At 36.6% G+C, this 15,814-nt stretch overlaps 2 protein-coding genes across 2 annotated transcripts in view; both read right to left on the bottom strand.

Moving 5' to 3' along the window:
• Positions 1–14,387, bottom strand: part of LOC103476902 (uncharacterized) — a 15,660-nt gene extending 1,273 nt beyond the window's left edge. Inside the window, exons 1-15 of the mRNA XM_017308373.2 lie at positions 14,007–14,387; positions 12,794–13,069; positions 12,488–12,561; positions 12,024–12,198; positions 11,810–11,866; positions 11,611–11,688; positions 10,984–11,075; positions 9,044–9,167; positions 5,390–5,665; positions 5,145–5,218; positions 4,561–4,735; positions 4,318–4,383; positions 3,843–3,920; positions 3,358–3,620; positions 1–3,176 (exon numbers count right to left, since the gene is read on the bottom strand). The exon at positions 1–3,176 is cut by the window's left edge and continues 1,273 nt beyond it. Of these exons, the coding sequence (XP_017163862.2) occupies positions 3,087–3,176; positions 3,358–3,620; positions 3,843–3,920; positions 4,318–4,383; positions 4,561–4,735; positions 5,145–5,218; positions 5,390–5,665; positions 9,044–9,167; positions 10,984–11,075; positions 11,611–11,688; positions 11,810–11,866; positions 12,024–12,198; positions 12,488–12,561; positions 12,794–13,069; positions 14,007–14,196 (2,088 nt within the window). The 5' untranslated portion in view covers positions 14,197–14,387 and the 3' untranslated portion in view covers positions 1–3,086. The remainder of the gene's footprint in view (positions 3,177–3,357; positions 3,621–3,842; positions 3,921–4,317; positions 4,384–4,560; positions 4,736–5,144; positions 5,219–5,389; positions 5,666–9,043; positions 9,168–10,983; positions 11,076–11,610; positions 11,689–11,809; positions 11,867–12,023; positions 12,199–12,487; positions 12,562–12,793; positions 13,070–14,006) is intronic.
• The window catches only part of LOC108166954 (contactin-1-like), a 14,312-nt gene continuing 12,880 nt past the window's right edge, over positions 14,383–15,814 (bottom strand). Inside the window, exons 15-19 of the mRNA XM_081616156.1 lie at positions 15,617–15,690; positions 15,163–15,331; positions 14,935–14,991; positions 14,763–14,840; positions 14,383–14,501 (exon numbers count right to left, since the gene is read on the bottom strand). The gene's annotated coding sequence lies outside the window, so the exon portion shown is untranslated. The remainder of the gene's footprint in view (positions 14,502–14,762; positions 14,841–14,934; positions 14,992–15,162; positions 15,332–15,616; positions 15,691–15,814) is intronic.

Here is a 15,814-nt window from a genome sequence, read left to right on the forward strand (position 1 = left end):
CAGATACAGAAATGATTTTAAAAAAAACTCTATATCTAAAACCAAACCAAAATATTTTGAATTTATTTTGCAAAATGTGCCACACTGTAAATAAAAAAAACTACTGACTAAGGTTTTGACCATGAGAATCTTAAGACATTAGTGTTATGCAGATGACAATCCTTTCACAGATAGTGGTGGTTAGGTATTCAAATTATGTTTTTAAAACAAAGAAAACCACCGTCCTCCAGGATAGAATCTTATCTTTAGATAAGCGTAGAAACATCTAAATTATCTTCAAAAAGGATAAGAAATGTCAAAGAAACAGTTGCTAACTTATAGAAAACAATTGCATTGATGTTTTTTGGAGAAGGCACACTTAATTGTTTCTCTGTAGCAACATACAAACTGTGAATACCACAGCCTTTAAAGATGCTATTTCTGTGTTTTTTTTTTTGTTGTTGCTGAAAGGTGTGAACACAATTAAACATTGTCACTGGATGACAAAGTGTCTCGTGTGTGGGTGTTAAGATGCAAGGTGCGGCAGCATTTAAGCCCAACGCACCAAATGTGACTAACTCCTTCCAAGTTACCAGATCACTTTGAGTCTCACCGGTAATCAGAATGCAAAGACTAATGAGGATGAGAATGGCGATCAAAGTTATTGCTCCAATTGCAGGAAAACATCTCCACGTCGACACAAAAGCACGATAGCGATCTTGCACTCTGCGCGCTGCGAATGCACACAAGAGCAGCAAACCACAAACACATTTTCAGCAAAAATGCACAGGATATGGTGAAAGATGCAGACATCACCGGGTTGCACACTCAATCTGAAAATGAAGCCGCTTGCAAAGGTGAAAACGTCAGTCTGAAAAATGGTCAAATCGCAGTTGCTGCCATGCTATATTTTTTATTTTTTACTTTTGGACTTTTAAAAATACAAATAGAACAAAAAAAACTACAGCATGCAATGATGGAACAAAGACAGTAAAGATAAATAACGGAGTTTGAGATCCTTTTGTCTTTTGTGTATAACAACATGCATCACCAAATAAAGACAAGTGACATATTATTTCACCAAGTAGGAAAACTCTTGGTGAAGAGTTTTCCCACTTGGTGAAACCAGAAGCAGACAAAGACAACCAAATCGGGAAACTAAAGTTAGATAGTTTGGCTAAATGGAAGCGCACCAATAAGCTGGAGCCTTCTGGCATACCAGAAGACGTCAGAACAAGAAACGCATCGCAAGTTTTTAAATGCAACATTTGCTTTCCTAAAATATATGCTAAAAAAGAAAAAGAAAGATAAAGGCTTTAGTTTTTAAAAAAATAAGGTTGTTACTTCCAAATTTTTACATACCAATGAATGATTTTAGCCGCCTATCTCTACTGTTGACCACCATTTGCAAACTAAACACACGATGCGCTCCATGATAGTATTTTTTTGACTAAGAGGAGTTTGTTTTAAAGTAAACAGAATTCATTAATTATATGACAAAATTTTTTTTACACACATACAAAGAAACTCTCACATAGTTTGATGCAGCAACTGAAAAATGTATCCACAAAATACATCTCCCACTTCAATCTGTCCCTAGCAATGTTTTAATTTTCTTAGAAAATTAAAAAGTAAAAAAATTATACATAGATATATAAACGATATGATCAGTTTCAAATATACAGAAAAGCATAAATTATTCATAATACTGCAGAAGTGATCCAACATATTAAACTGTGTGATGCTGTTTATTTCATTCATTACTGTTATTTTAGTTACAAAGACTGAACTTATCGATGCAAAGACTCTTTTGATGTAGGAATTATGCAACTAATTTTGCGGTGGATCTGAATATGTACAGGCAGATGGTTAAATTTGTAGGTTGCTTGACAGTTTAATTGGCGTTCCTCAGGGGTCAGGCCTTAGACCGCAGTTTTTTTTATCATCTACCTTAAAGCTCTTGTTTCAAATGTTCACCTTTATGCTGATGATACAGTTGTTTACCGTTCTGACAGGGCACAAAAACAGGCTTTCAGTAAACCTCAAAATGCCTTCAATTATGTAAAAAGAAAATCCCATAAGCGTTATTTTTCAATCAGATCAATCCAAACTGCGGTTGTTTTCAAATTCAAGACTGAATTTGATCAATTTCAGATCAAATTCTGAAATTGAATGTTCAGAGATTTACATTTGTCTTTTAGTGCAAATATCTTGGTATTCACATTAACGAGAGAATACCGATACTTGGTAATGTGTGGTCTTGGTAACCACACATTACGAAGAACGTGCGGTTACCTGTTGAGCCACACATTTAACGGTTTGCAAACTAAACACACGATGCGCTCCATGATGGTATTTTTTTGACTAAGAGGAGTCTTAAAGTAAACAGACTCCTCAGGCTCGTTTTAAAAGAAGTTAAAACGAGCCTTTTACTTCTGAAATTGTCCAAAATGAATTGGGAAAAGATGTTTGCAAAATGCAGCTGCATTTTCTTGGAATCAGTTGCAGACTGTCTGATGTGTTCAGTGCCTTTAAAATAATTTTTAAAGGACTTAGAATCAACTAAAGTCATCTGTGTGAGGCTTTTTCACACTTTAATTGATGCGTTAAATTGTGTTTAAAACTGTCTATGTTCTGCCAAAAACCTCTTTAAAAGGATATTTTTAGTCTCGATGAGTCACTGCTTTACATGTTAGCTGTTGTATGAAAACAGCACTAACTGGAGATTGATGAGAGGTTAAATGTTAACTAGATAAGTATGTAACTCTTATTTAATGTTTGTCAAGGAACAGCTAGCTGTCTTTCAGCCAGCTGAAAGGAAGTTCCCATCAATATATGGGAAACTTGATACTCAACTTGATTTATCCTCCATAGAAAATATCAAAAGTGACATTTTAATAGAAGTTAGAAAGAGTTTGAACATTTTTAGTTTGAGTTCAGCGTTAAAGCTTTTCAATGACATCGCAGGTTGTAGTTTGTTAATCTGCATGAACTGAAGTTTTTTTTAGTTTGAACACACACACACAAAAAAAAAAACATTGAAGTGGAGCAGCCCAGAAAATCAGGAGGAATAAAACGTCTGTGTCTAACTTTATCTCAGATAATTTTTAATCTAGTTGCGTTTTGGGGCCTTTCTTCCTGGGCTGAGGAAGAGGAGGAGGCTGCTCGTCGTCTGCGTCACTGGCAGGTTTCTGTGTCTAAAGGAAGTGAAAACCAAAAGGTCAGATAAAATTTTTTTTTATATATATACAAGTTGAAAACCCACAGGTTCAGATTGAGCACTGAAACATTTTCTTTAAGCTAAGTCCAGTAAAAATTAATCTTAACAATCCAGTCAAAGTCAGAGCTAGAGCCCTTAAGGAACCAAGCGGCTCCTACCTGTCCAGTTCTCCGTGGGCTGGGCTGAGGTTGGCCATTGGGTTCAGGGGCTCGGGCTCGAGGTTGGCGGCTTTGCTTGGAGCGGCTCTGTCGAGGGCCGGTGTTGCCCGGTGCCTGTTGCTGCTCTTGCTGCTGCTGGTGCTGGTGGTGATGGTGATGATGATGGTGACGGTTGGGATGATGAGGAGGAGGATGGTCAGGAAGAGGTGGATGATTGGGATGGTGATTGGTGTTGGTCCACTCCAAACGGAGCTCCTCCTCATCTGTTCAAAAAATATCAACAGGAGAATGATACTTAATAATAATAAGAAAAATAACTTACAAGCAGTGGGTCTTTGGGTGCTCCAGAAGTTTTAATCATTTAACCCAAGAAGAGTGGTGAGTGCTGGTGTTTTTCCAGATCATTAAATCAGTTACAACTGCTTCCATCAGCCTTTAATGACAAGACTATTGACATGATTGACTAAAAGTATAAGGTACATTACCCTTCAGGCGTAGTTTCCTTGTTCGCTTAGTTCGGACGCAGCAAACAATGACAATGATGATCAGCAATATAACAATACCTGATGAAGATGATAAGAAAAAAGTTAAATGACTCAGCTGGTTGTTTTATTCAAGGCTAATTGTTGAAAAATATTTTCACAAAATCACCAGTGGCATGATTAATGGTCCCCAAAACAATTCCTTTAAATCATCAAGTTATCAGAATGTAGTGACTTTATATATTACATTCTATTTCCCTCGAGTTTAAACATGGCATGGATCAGCAATGTGTTTAAGCAACTTGCCATCAGGTTAGTTCAGAACTCATATTTATACAGCTTCCATTCGCAGATAGCGTCCAAAGATGCCATCTGTACTACCCAATTTTGAACATAAATAAAGATATTATTTTTCATCAGAAGTGTAGTAATTATTTTTAAAAAAGTAGTCTGAAAAAAAAGGAAACTGAAAACGTACCTCCTCCACCACCTACATAAACCCAGATATTTATTCCCCACAATTCATCTGGGAGACCTGGGATACCTTCCAAAAGAAAAGCATGAAGAAATTAAATATGCTTCACAGACAACATGGAGTAGAAAAATGTATCGTATCTAGATATTTTACAGAAAATTTTTATTCCACCTTATTTTAAGTAGCAGTTGTTATGGACCACATTATGCAACAGTAGCTTTTAGCCATGTTGACAAAAATATTTACCTGTTTTAGGACAAGGATGAGTTACGGGTTCACTGGTTTCAGAAGTGGCTTCATTAAAAACTTTGCAAAAGAAATTGTCGTATTTAATTTCTGTTGCTTCAACATTTAAAGGATTTTCATTTTTCTTCATCTTGGCTCCATTCTGAAACCATTCATACTTCACACCTTTAGGTTGCTAAAAGAAAATGGAAATAAAAGACTGATTGGAAACTCTCACTGGAAAAAAAAAGAGTCCAACTGTTCAGGACAATTTAAGACATGTTTTTTTTTTTACATCACAAGGTATACCTGGAAAAATATTAGAAGGTAGAAAATGTATCATATTGTAACGATTTCCTGTGGCTTTTACTTTGACATGGCCACATGAGGTGGAAGGCTTGGTTAAACAGGCTAATTTCCATTACACAGCAGAAATCTTTAGGAAAAATTTATGTGAATAATCATTTAAGAAATTATTATTACAGGTCTGAATCTTGACAAGCATGAAGAGTCTGTCTGGATTTGCAAGAAGGATTCAAAGCTCTACAGAAAGTTACGGTATCTTGCAGTTATTGGCTAAAAAGAAGTAAAAAATAAATTCTTACCTGACTAAGATCGCATACAAACTTTACTTTTTCATCCTGACATGTTGCAGTTGCTTTAGGCTTCTTCACAGGATCTGAGGAGGTTTGATTAGATCAAAAAAGATGAGAAGTTATTGGGGAAATATTAAAAATCATGACAAAATCCAGAAACCAGTCAGCTTTCCTCAATAAGGAAATAAAGAAAAGGACCAAGTAGAGCATCTAAAATAGAGATGAATGTGCAACTTACAGACATTTATACCTACCTACTATGCATAACTTTGTTTCCTTCGTGGCTAGTTTTCTTCCTTCGTTATCATAAACCTCAGATGTGTAAAGTCCTTCTTGTTCCTTCTTCAGATTTGTCAGCTTGAGGGATCCGTTTGCATGAGTTTCACCCCCATCCTTTGTGACTACTTTTCCGGCTTTCATGTAAATTATTGTCTTGGTGTTAAGCTTCCACTTCCAACCATCAGTAGGTTTCGGTGTGTATCCCAGAGGAACGTCGAAGTTTTGGCCCGTTGCTACATATTTGTTACAAACTTTGGATCAGACAGAAAAAGAAACAAAAGAAGAGCAGGATTAATGGATGAATAAAGATGATGTGAAAACATGTTGTTTTACATGACAATTAAAACAAGTTTGATTTTATCTGACTAGAGCCCTTTATTCTCCTATATCCTAATTTATTTATACTTGCTTTAAGCTTCTCCACAACTTTATCTTGTCTTGGTAAATCACAATCCCAACAACCCAATCAGCATGTGAATGTGTGTGTCAATGGGTGAATGACTGAATGTAGTGTGAAGTGCTTTGGGGTCCTCTGGACTTGCTAAAGAGCTATACAAGGACAGGCCATTTGCAGGTCATAGCATGCACTGAAGCTTGCCATTGCAAATGAGATAAAATTCTGAAGGTGTCAATACTTTTCTGATGCACAGTGTACAGAAAATGGAGCTACACTAATATTTCTTGCACTACCTTCATTTAGTGTTTACCTGGGATTCAAAGCCCTCGAGTCAAAATGAAACTGCAGCTTTCTGCGTTGAATCTTTTGTTTCAGCGTCTCGTCGCTGTTGGATGATGTGAGTGTTGCATCCTGTTTTCTCTGCCCTCACCACAGAAACTGAGCGGCACACACTCCTACACGGTTCTCTGACTACCCAAGCCTGAACTCCCTTCGCAGTGGGCGGCTGCCTGCTGCAGCGTCATTTTTCTGGTTTAATATTAAAAATAAAGTTCCTCTGGTGGATGGAAACTTTTCTCAGTCATGACAAAAGTTCTAAAGAACAGAAATGGTATGCAATTACCAAATACCTTTGAATGAGTTTCATTCCCTGTGAAGTTAAAACCCGCAGTGAATAAACCATTTCCTGAGTCACCATTTCGTATAAAATCTCTCAGTATGATAATAAGAAGCTGCAAAAAAATAAAAACAGGGTTCCTCCTTGTGGCAAGCTGCTTTTACGTCTTGTTAGACCAGAAGAATACAAATTAAAGATAAACTGAACAAGGAAGCAGGAACCTCTGACCGACTGATCTCTGGATATTTCGTTAAAAACCACAACCGTCCCCAACTGTAACCAAAACGGTGGTGCTTCTAACCTCAAAGCCAATCTCACAATCTCTGAATCCTTCCAGATATTTAAAGTGTGATTAACAAGAAAAATCTGAACACAATGTGTCGTTCTGAGAAAAAGAGAACTTCTTTTCCTCGTAGCACCAAGACGAGACGGCAGCTAAACCAAACGGGTGGCTGCACAGAACCTGAAGGGAAACCTCCAACTGAACTCTAGAAGACGGTGGATGCTGGATGCTTTGTTTCAGTTTTATACCAGGCTGAGAAGACGCAAAGTTATGAAATCCATGACCTTTAGAGGAGAAACCGCTCAGCTAGAAGATCCAGCCCACTTTCCTCAGTGATTACCAGAAACACGTCACTTCAATCATCTCTAAATGTAACCCTAGTCAGACTACTCCGTAGATCTTTACATATAAAAAGAAAATAAAAAGACACATAAGCATTTTCTCTCATTGTCTGAAGTTAAATTGGACCAAATTTCTCTTGTTTTCTCTTGTTTTCGCTGTTTTCATCGAAATCATTTCTGTTTTCTAAATGCCAGAAAACATAGTGAGAACTATGGGGGTGGCAGCAGCAGGAGGAACTGGTGCACTTCATAAAACAGATGACATCATGAGGAAAGAAAATTATGTAGAAATATTGAAACAAAATGAAAGGACATCAATAAGTAAAATCTTAGGCACTGCTTGGTCTCAAACCTCAATTTACAGCCAAAATTGTTTCAAAGTCAATGTTTTGGTGTGGCCATCATAAAGCCCTGATCTGAGTCCAATGGAGAGGCTGTGTGAAGATCTGAAAATGTGTGTGCGTGTGTGCGTGTGTGTGTGTGTGTGTGTGTGTGGTGTGGGGGGGGGGGGGGGGGTGAGGAGGTCTACAAAATGGACTTCAGCAGTTCTGTCTGGACCAATGGGCCAAAACTCCAACAAACTACTGGGAGAAACTCATGGAAGGAAGTCCAAAACATTCAAAACACAGTCGTTTCTGATACTGACCAAATGAAGGTAAACTTTTGAATTTGAGGAAAATTACAAAAACAACAATCTCTAAAAAAAAATGTTCTTGCTAAATAGAGATAAGAAACGTTGCGTCTGATTTAACGTCGAACAATGAGAATAAAAAAACTTGTGTCGTTTTATGTGGTACATGTAAAACCTGGTTTCAACTGTAGATTAAATTAATTGTTTTGATCAACATTAAATTATAATTTTTTTTTTTTTTTTACATTTGCTTTAGTGACACCAGGAAGTCTCTTCTTTGATGCTGTTCTGAGTTAGCCACATTTCCGGACTCTTGGCCTTCATCACGCTTTGTGAGTGTTAGCAACTTGGCCACTAAAAACACTCAATGTTTGAGCATCAAGTGCAAAAAAAAAAAAAAAAAATATTTCCAGCTTTTAATGCAATGCAAAATGTGCATGCATTGCACTTTAAATATCATATTCTAACAAATATTGCTCTCTCTGCATTGATGGTTGCATTTTAACACACTGTGCAATCCTGGTTTAGCTGACCCAAAATGGATCTTAGTAACAAATAATGTTAAAATTGTAATTTTATAAGGTATGTTTGTTGTATTTAAAGTTTTTAACTTTTATTTTAAAGCTGAACTCTTTAATGTTTGCACATAATTTGTGCTTATGTTCTTTCTTTAACCGTAATTCTGCAGGGTCACCTCAACATTTCTGTTTCTGCACGTCTTCCTGTTTGCCCGCTGTAACCTGGTTTCAGACCGGCGCCACCACCAGCAGGACCTTATACTGTTGGCTCGCGCTCTCTTCCCCTAACTCTGATTCTCTCATTGCTTTCACGTGTAACTCCAAACCGACCGATTTTTATTTAAAAAAAAGAAAAGAAAAAAAAGCATAAAATAAATCACAGAGAACATAAATTGGAAAACTTAAACGAAATTGGATAAAAGCTCTCATAAAGCTTTTATGTTTTCTTTTCCAGCCCCTAAAGACACAACATTATGCAATAAAAACTCAATTGTGAAAAATCAGAATAGAAATCATTTAATTGTCTTGCCTCAGTTGAGGGGTAAAACTTTTTTTGAGAACTTAACTAGTTTCCCTTCATTTCAAGGCAGTACATTTAGTATAAAAGTTTCATCTTTTTACTTGAAAACCTAAACAGAAACAGATGAAAACATGACAAGTGGATTAATCTGTATTTTTAGACACGTAAAAGAGCAAATATCTGCTTCAGAAAACATGAAAACGAAAGAGGTTAAAGATCTAGAATTCTTCTGAGAACTCCTAAAAATGAAACATTATCCTTAAAACAATTGTTAAATCTTCCAATCCCAACAGCAAAAAGTGATTTCTTTATTCGTTCAGTACCTTGGGAGGCGACGGCGGAGCAGCAGAGCAGAAACACCGAGACGACAGAAACCGATGCCATCTTCATCGTCGTCCTCCTCACACTTGGCTGAAAAGAAGAACTTTCCATCATCGAGGTTATTTCCTGTCACAGCGGCTCGTATTGCTCACGTCGTGCGCACGAGCTCTTGGTTTTGAAAGGAAGTGATCCAAGAGGCCCCCACCGATCTACTTTCAAAGCAGCAAGAACAAAGACAGCGAGCAGAAAATGTCATTTTTAGAACAGCGGAGAGGCGTGTGCCTTTATTTACTTCTCTTTCCTCATTGACTAAATATAATTACTGTCCTACAGATTCAACAATGAGATCATTTAAGCTGCAACCACCAATAAAGATGCTCAGAAAGAGGCCTGTAGGTATTGTTGACCTCAAAATCATATTTAAAGCTATTAAAGCTCCTTTGGTGTTCTGAGCTCTCAGAATTAAGATTAGCATCAACATTTTTCACAAAACTTCCTTATTTATGCCCGCACAGTTAAGATATAGTAGATTCTTTTCCCTCTCTTTATCTTGCAGGTTGAAAATTACTAGAAAACCTAACAATAAAATATTTCTGCACACACAGAGCAGGTCTTAGCCAAACAGGGCGCCCAGGGCGCCAAACAGGGCGAACCACCCTTCCATCGTTCCCGGTGAGCGTGGGAAGTAGGATTGAGTAAACGAGCTTTTACTTTAATATAAATACATAAAACTAGCTGTGCAAATAAAAGTAGCCATGTTTATTGATACAAAAATACCCAATAAGGATATAAACAATGATATGTATAAAATGTTGAGTAATTACTCAACATTCCAACTTTCCCATCTCTGAAGTCTATTTCTTTAAAGGCAAAATCAATCAAGAGTAGAAATAGTTACTATAGTAAAAGGAAAACACACAGTGCAATAAAACTACTCTTACTCAAGTAAATATAACCAGTACTACCCACTTTTGAACATAGGTAACAAAATTAGTAGCCTGTTCTTATTAATAAGCTAAACGATAATATTGGCGTTAGCCAGTCATCATTTACCTGATACTCACTCGGTTAGTTTGGGGGAGAAAAAACTAAACTGAGTTATTTGACTTTTTCTGGTTTGCTGCCATGATTTTAAAAAAAACTGACATGCGTCTTATTGCTCATGTTGCTTCAAAGGCGGCTCGGAAAAACATGTTACGACATGTTAACTGTGCATACCAACCTGCTAGGTTTAACTTCATGTCAAGCGTGTGAAAACTCAACAGATTTTAAATTGTAGTTGTGGAAAGAAGCAGCAGGTACACAGTTTACCAGAACTAGTGTATAGGAGGTTGGGGAACTTTTTATTAATTTTTTTTTACCATTTTTATATTTGTTGTTTTCAATGAATGAATGAATGAATGAATGAATGAATGAATGAATCAATCAATCAATCAATCAATCAATCAATCAATCAATCAATCAATCAATCAATCAATCAATCAATCAATCAATCAATCAATCAAGTTTATGTGTGTAGCAGATTTCAGCAACAATATAGTTCAAAGTGCTCTACATCATAAAATCCCCCCCAAAAACAATTGAAATATTACTTTATCGTTACAGCATTTAGCGTAGTTTCAAAGCGTCCATATAGCAGTAGTACAGATAACGTCTTCACTAAAGAATACGCAATTCACAGAAAAATATTTTATATTTAATATGTTATGTTCCTTCATCCAAAACAACAACAAAAATGACTGAGTTAAAACTCTTGAAAAGATTTTTAAATTAGTCAAGATCACAAACTTCAATGAGTTTTAATATGTCCGAATTGTAGCTGCTGAAACTTAAGATGGCTGGCGACACAAAGTTTGTTTTGATTTTTGCAAAAAAAGGTACTCGTCAAATCAGAGACTGGAAAAAAATATGTATGTAAAACAGAAGAAAAAAAATTGGCTCATGACTGGAGGTGATGAGGTTGAAGAGGAGAAAAATGAGGATCACGACTGAGATGCTCTGTATTGGTCCGCTGCAAAGGAAGCTCCTCCTCATCTGTTGAGAGATGAAAAATCAGGCATAAATTAGGATGCAAAGTGGAATAAATTGAGCAAACAGCAACACATCCTAAATAATAATAATAATAAAAATATTGAATTTGCTTCTTGGCTGCATAATTTATGTTGGCTAAACAATTTGACCTTTTTTCAATTATAAAACAGCGCAGAAAATTGACATAATTGTCAACTACTTCTTCTGTTTGCTAATTGGCCCGTTTGAAATTCTACTGGAGGGAATCCAAGTCAATGGGAGAAAGCCGAGCCTGAGCTGTGACGTGCGATTTGATTTGAGAGGAATAGCATACAAAGGCAATGGCCAGGCCTGGCACTGTATGTTTGAACATAAAAGTAGAAATAGAAGTAGGCCCAACATCAAGCCTTGGGGTGCTCCAGAAGTTTTGATCTGGTTATTTACGGAGAACTATAGATAGTGGCTTTTAACAAATCTTTAATATATTTTTAAAAAAGTTCTTACTTTCAACAACTGAGTTTGAAAATATGAAAAAAAAAAAAAAAAACTAACACATCACCCTTCAGTCCCATCGTCATCTTGTTTTCAACTCGGACAAAACAAACAGAGACAAGGACGGTCAGCACAACAATGAAACCTGGAAAAATGACAGCAAAACACATCAGAGATTGTGCTATCACAAATATATACGATGTATGTAGCTTTAGTAGGCTATGTTTCAGAATAAAATAACATTTAATAGAAATCTACAAACATACCCACTCTGGCACCAGTTAAGACCCAGATATTTATTCCAGCGGGTTCATCTGGATATCCTTCAAAAACAATACAAGGGGAAAACGATTACATTTTCGCTTAAAGCCACACAATTTGGGGGTCAGTTATGCTTATTCCGTCTTATTTTAGGTAGTGGTTATGAGCTACACATTGTCAAACAGCAGCTATTAGCCACGGTGAAGACGACATATTTACCCGTCTCTGCACAGTTATGAATGACAGGCTCACTGGTTTCAGAAATGAATTTGTTGGACACTTTGCAAACAAACTCGGCGCCTTTGGTTTCCTCTGCTTTCGTTTCGAACGACCGTCTGTTTTCCTTCATCTCGGCGCCGTTCTGAAGCCACTCATGCTCCACATCAGCAGGCTGCTGCGGGGAAATTAAAACGCAGCTCAAAACGGAAACCAGGGTGAAAATCAGTAGGCGATATATTTGGCTCGTATTAAAATAATTTCCTGTGGTTTGTACTTCGACAGGGTCACGTGAGATACTGATTTTGCATTTTAAATACAGCTAGCAGAGTACTTAAAATGTTTAGGAATAAGGAATGTGAATAATCATTCTAGAAACTGGATGAGGATTTTTAGGAAACATTCAAAGCTCCACAGAAAGTCTTGTGGTTGTTGGTTAAAAAGACGTACAAACAAGTTCTTCTTACCGCCCCAGAAACACAGTGAAAGATCACGTTTCCATCCTGACATGTTGCTTTTACTTCAGGCTTCTTCACAGGATCTGTGAAGGTTCAATTAGATCAAATACATGACAATATTAGGGAAATATTCTGATATTCTGCACGTTTAAGATCTTCTGCTGGATCGACAACCTGACCTCACAGCTTTAAAGTTTTCCGAGAACTTAATATTTGGACAAAAATAGTGAGGAAATGAAGAAAAAAAAATCAGGCGCAAGATTTCAAATGTGAATAGATGTTCAGGAAACTGTGCAGAAATATTTTTGTACCTACCCAGCACACATAAATTTGTGTCCCTTATGGTCTGCGGTCTTCCACTTCTATCAAAAACCTCACCAGTGTAGAGTCCTGCTTGGTCCTTCTTCAGATTTGTCAGTTTCAGGGAGCCATCTTGATTAATATCATAATTTTTCCCAACAATCATCCTCATTGTTCTTCTATAAAATATTGTGCTGCCATTTAACTTCCACTTAAGAGTGTCAGGAAATCTTAGTTTGTATCCCAGAGGAACAGTGAAGTTTCCACCCACTGCAGCAAACTGGTCACAAGCTTTGGATCAGAAAGAAAGAAAAAAAGCAAAAGAAGAGAAGAGAAGGATTGTTTGAATATGGACACTAGATGGCAGACAACAATCATCTCCAACTCTACCAATATAGTTTAATAAAGCATGTAAAAACACTGATTGCGATCTATTCAATAAAAGTCAATGTGGTAGTAAATGGACTAAGTCACCATGGCAGAAACAAAGAAAATGGTCCAAAAACCCCCAACAAACCCCCCCCCCCCACTAATATCTGAGAAAATAGGGATTCTTCCTTTATTGCAAAGTATAGTAGTTGAAGTTATTAACAAACCACTTAAATAGTTTTAAATAGCAGTTTCAGAGATTTTAAAGTGGTAAGCTTTGTATTTGAATTCAGCTTGTTTACAGAGTACACTTGATCTCTTTCAGAGTGTGGGAAAAACTCACAGCTAGTAAACATATCGCGCTTCATTGGCTATTCACAAGCTTTTGTTAGTGGTTTCAGCCAATAAGCTGGAGGGTTGAAAAAGCTCACTGGGTAAAAAGACAAATTTGAAGGCCTGTTTTCTCACTAATATTGTTAATATTTTCTTTTTTTACTCCTATGTGTTTGGCATTATTTCAGAATCTATAAGTAACTCAAACCACCCACTGGCAGCTACAAATGAAAATACACATGAACCATCTGAATTATGAAAATAAGGAAACAATTTACGTGTAAATTTGGATAAGGGTCCTTTTGATAGTACTGTTTTCTATGAGTTTAACCTCACACAGACCTCCAGGAAGTTAATTGAGTCAGAACACTTTGTACAACAGCTGAATAAAATCCCGTTATTACATTTGAGCAAATATTTGCAGATGGAGATAATAATACAGAACACAGAAGTTGTAACTCTAGAAAAGCTCCATAAAATCAACCTGTAGTAATGTTAAAAAATTATTTTAATATCAGTCTGGTACCTTGTGAGGCGACGGTGGAGCAGCAGAGCAAACACACAGAGACAACAGAGAGCGACGCCGATGCCTTCATTGTTGTCTTTGGCCGAAAAGAAGAACTTTCCTGTAACATTTCCTGTAACAACAGCTTACGCATCTCTCTTGTCAGTGACTCTGTTAGTTTTGAAAGGAAGTGATCCAAAAGGCCCCACATCTACTTTTACATGGCAACAACTAGTTTTTTTTATTTACTTTTAACATTTTGTTCATTACATTTTATTGCTCGTTTCAATCCCACAAAGACACAATTATTTGTCTGAGAGTCTTAATTTGCCACTACAAAAAGGAGAAATGCTTTCAGTAATATTCAAATGTTTGTCCAGCACCAGCTGAGAGTATAGAAACATTGTTTGGCTCATGGCTGGTGGTGATGAGGAGGACGATGTTTAGGAAGAGGAGGAAGACGGTGATGATGACGGCTGTCGGGTTCGATCCGCTTCAAAGGAAGATCCACATCATCTGTTCAGTGATTAGAGACAGGCAGAAATTAGGACTCAAAGCCAAATATTTAACCAGTTATTTATGACGTAGTCTCAATGAAGACATTATTTTAAACCTGACAGGAAGTCAGAGGACAACCATTCATTTCTCACAGTTATGATTGTAACTTATTTCTTTATAGATCTTTAAGACAATTTCAGATTATTCTAATAAATTCTTCTTTAATCTACAAAGTTCTTATTCTTAACAAGTGATTAATAAAGTGAAATAACACGTTACTCCTCAGTTCCGTCTTTCTTTTCCTTTTAACTCGGACACAGCAGACGGTAACGGTGACGGTCAGCAGAAGAACCAAAACTAGAAACATTATAGCACAACTGTTATTAAAAATGTTCATGATTTATGGACATTTTAGTGTGTATCGTGGATTTATGTCAATTTAAAAACATACCAACTCTGAATCCATTAAAAGCCCAAAAACGGATTCCATGCAGTTCCTCAAGGAAACCTTTAAAAAAAACAAAGCAGGAAGAAATGAAATAACAAGGATTAGAAAAATGTATCACAAGTAGACATTTTTTACTGCTGAGCAAAAACGCATTTTTATTCCAACTTGTTTTAGGTAGGAAGTTATTATGGAGCACATTGAGCAGCAGCATCTTTTAGCCAGTATACTTACTTGTACAACTATGAATGACAGGGTCACTTTCTTCAGAACTGACTTTGTTTGAAACTTTGCAAACAAATTTGTCTCGTTTTGTGTCTGCAGCACTTTTAACAACTCTTTCTGTTTTCGACACCATCTTTTTACCGCTCCGAAGCCATTTAAGAACTATATCCACAGGTTGCTAAAGAAGAACAAGAAAACAAGACTGATTACTGTGAAATAGAGTCAAGCTGTCCGGGGCAATCTAGAAGACATGACATATTTTTTCATTCACATAAGGAATCGTACAGATAATTTACATCTGAACAGAGGGAGGAATGGAAGTGACTAATCTTTTTAGAAAACTTTATAAGTTTTGATGAGCCTCTAGGTTTTGTTTGGATTTTCAGAAAATACTCAAAGCTTCAAAGAAAGTTACTGTAACTTGTGGTCATTAGCTAAAAAAGTTGTAAAAATAAGTTCTCACCTGACTAAGATCGCATTCAAACTTTACTCTTTCATTCTGACATGTTTCACTCAGTTTAGGCTTCTTCACAGCATCTGAGGAGGTTTGATTAGATCAAAGAGATGAGATGTTATTGGGGAAATATTAAAAATCGTGACAAAATCCAGAAACCAGTCAGCTTTCCTCAATAAGGAAATAAAGAAAAAGATCAAGTAGAGC

The sequence above is a fragment of the Poecilia reticulata genome, chromosome 2 (assembly GCF_904066995.2).
Source record: "Poecilia reticulata chromosome 2, P_reticulata-male-v2, whole genome shotgun sequence".
NCBI lineage: Eukaryota > Metazoa > Chordata > Actinopteri > Cyprinodontiformes > Poeciliidae > Poecilia > Poecilia reticulata.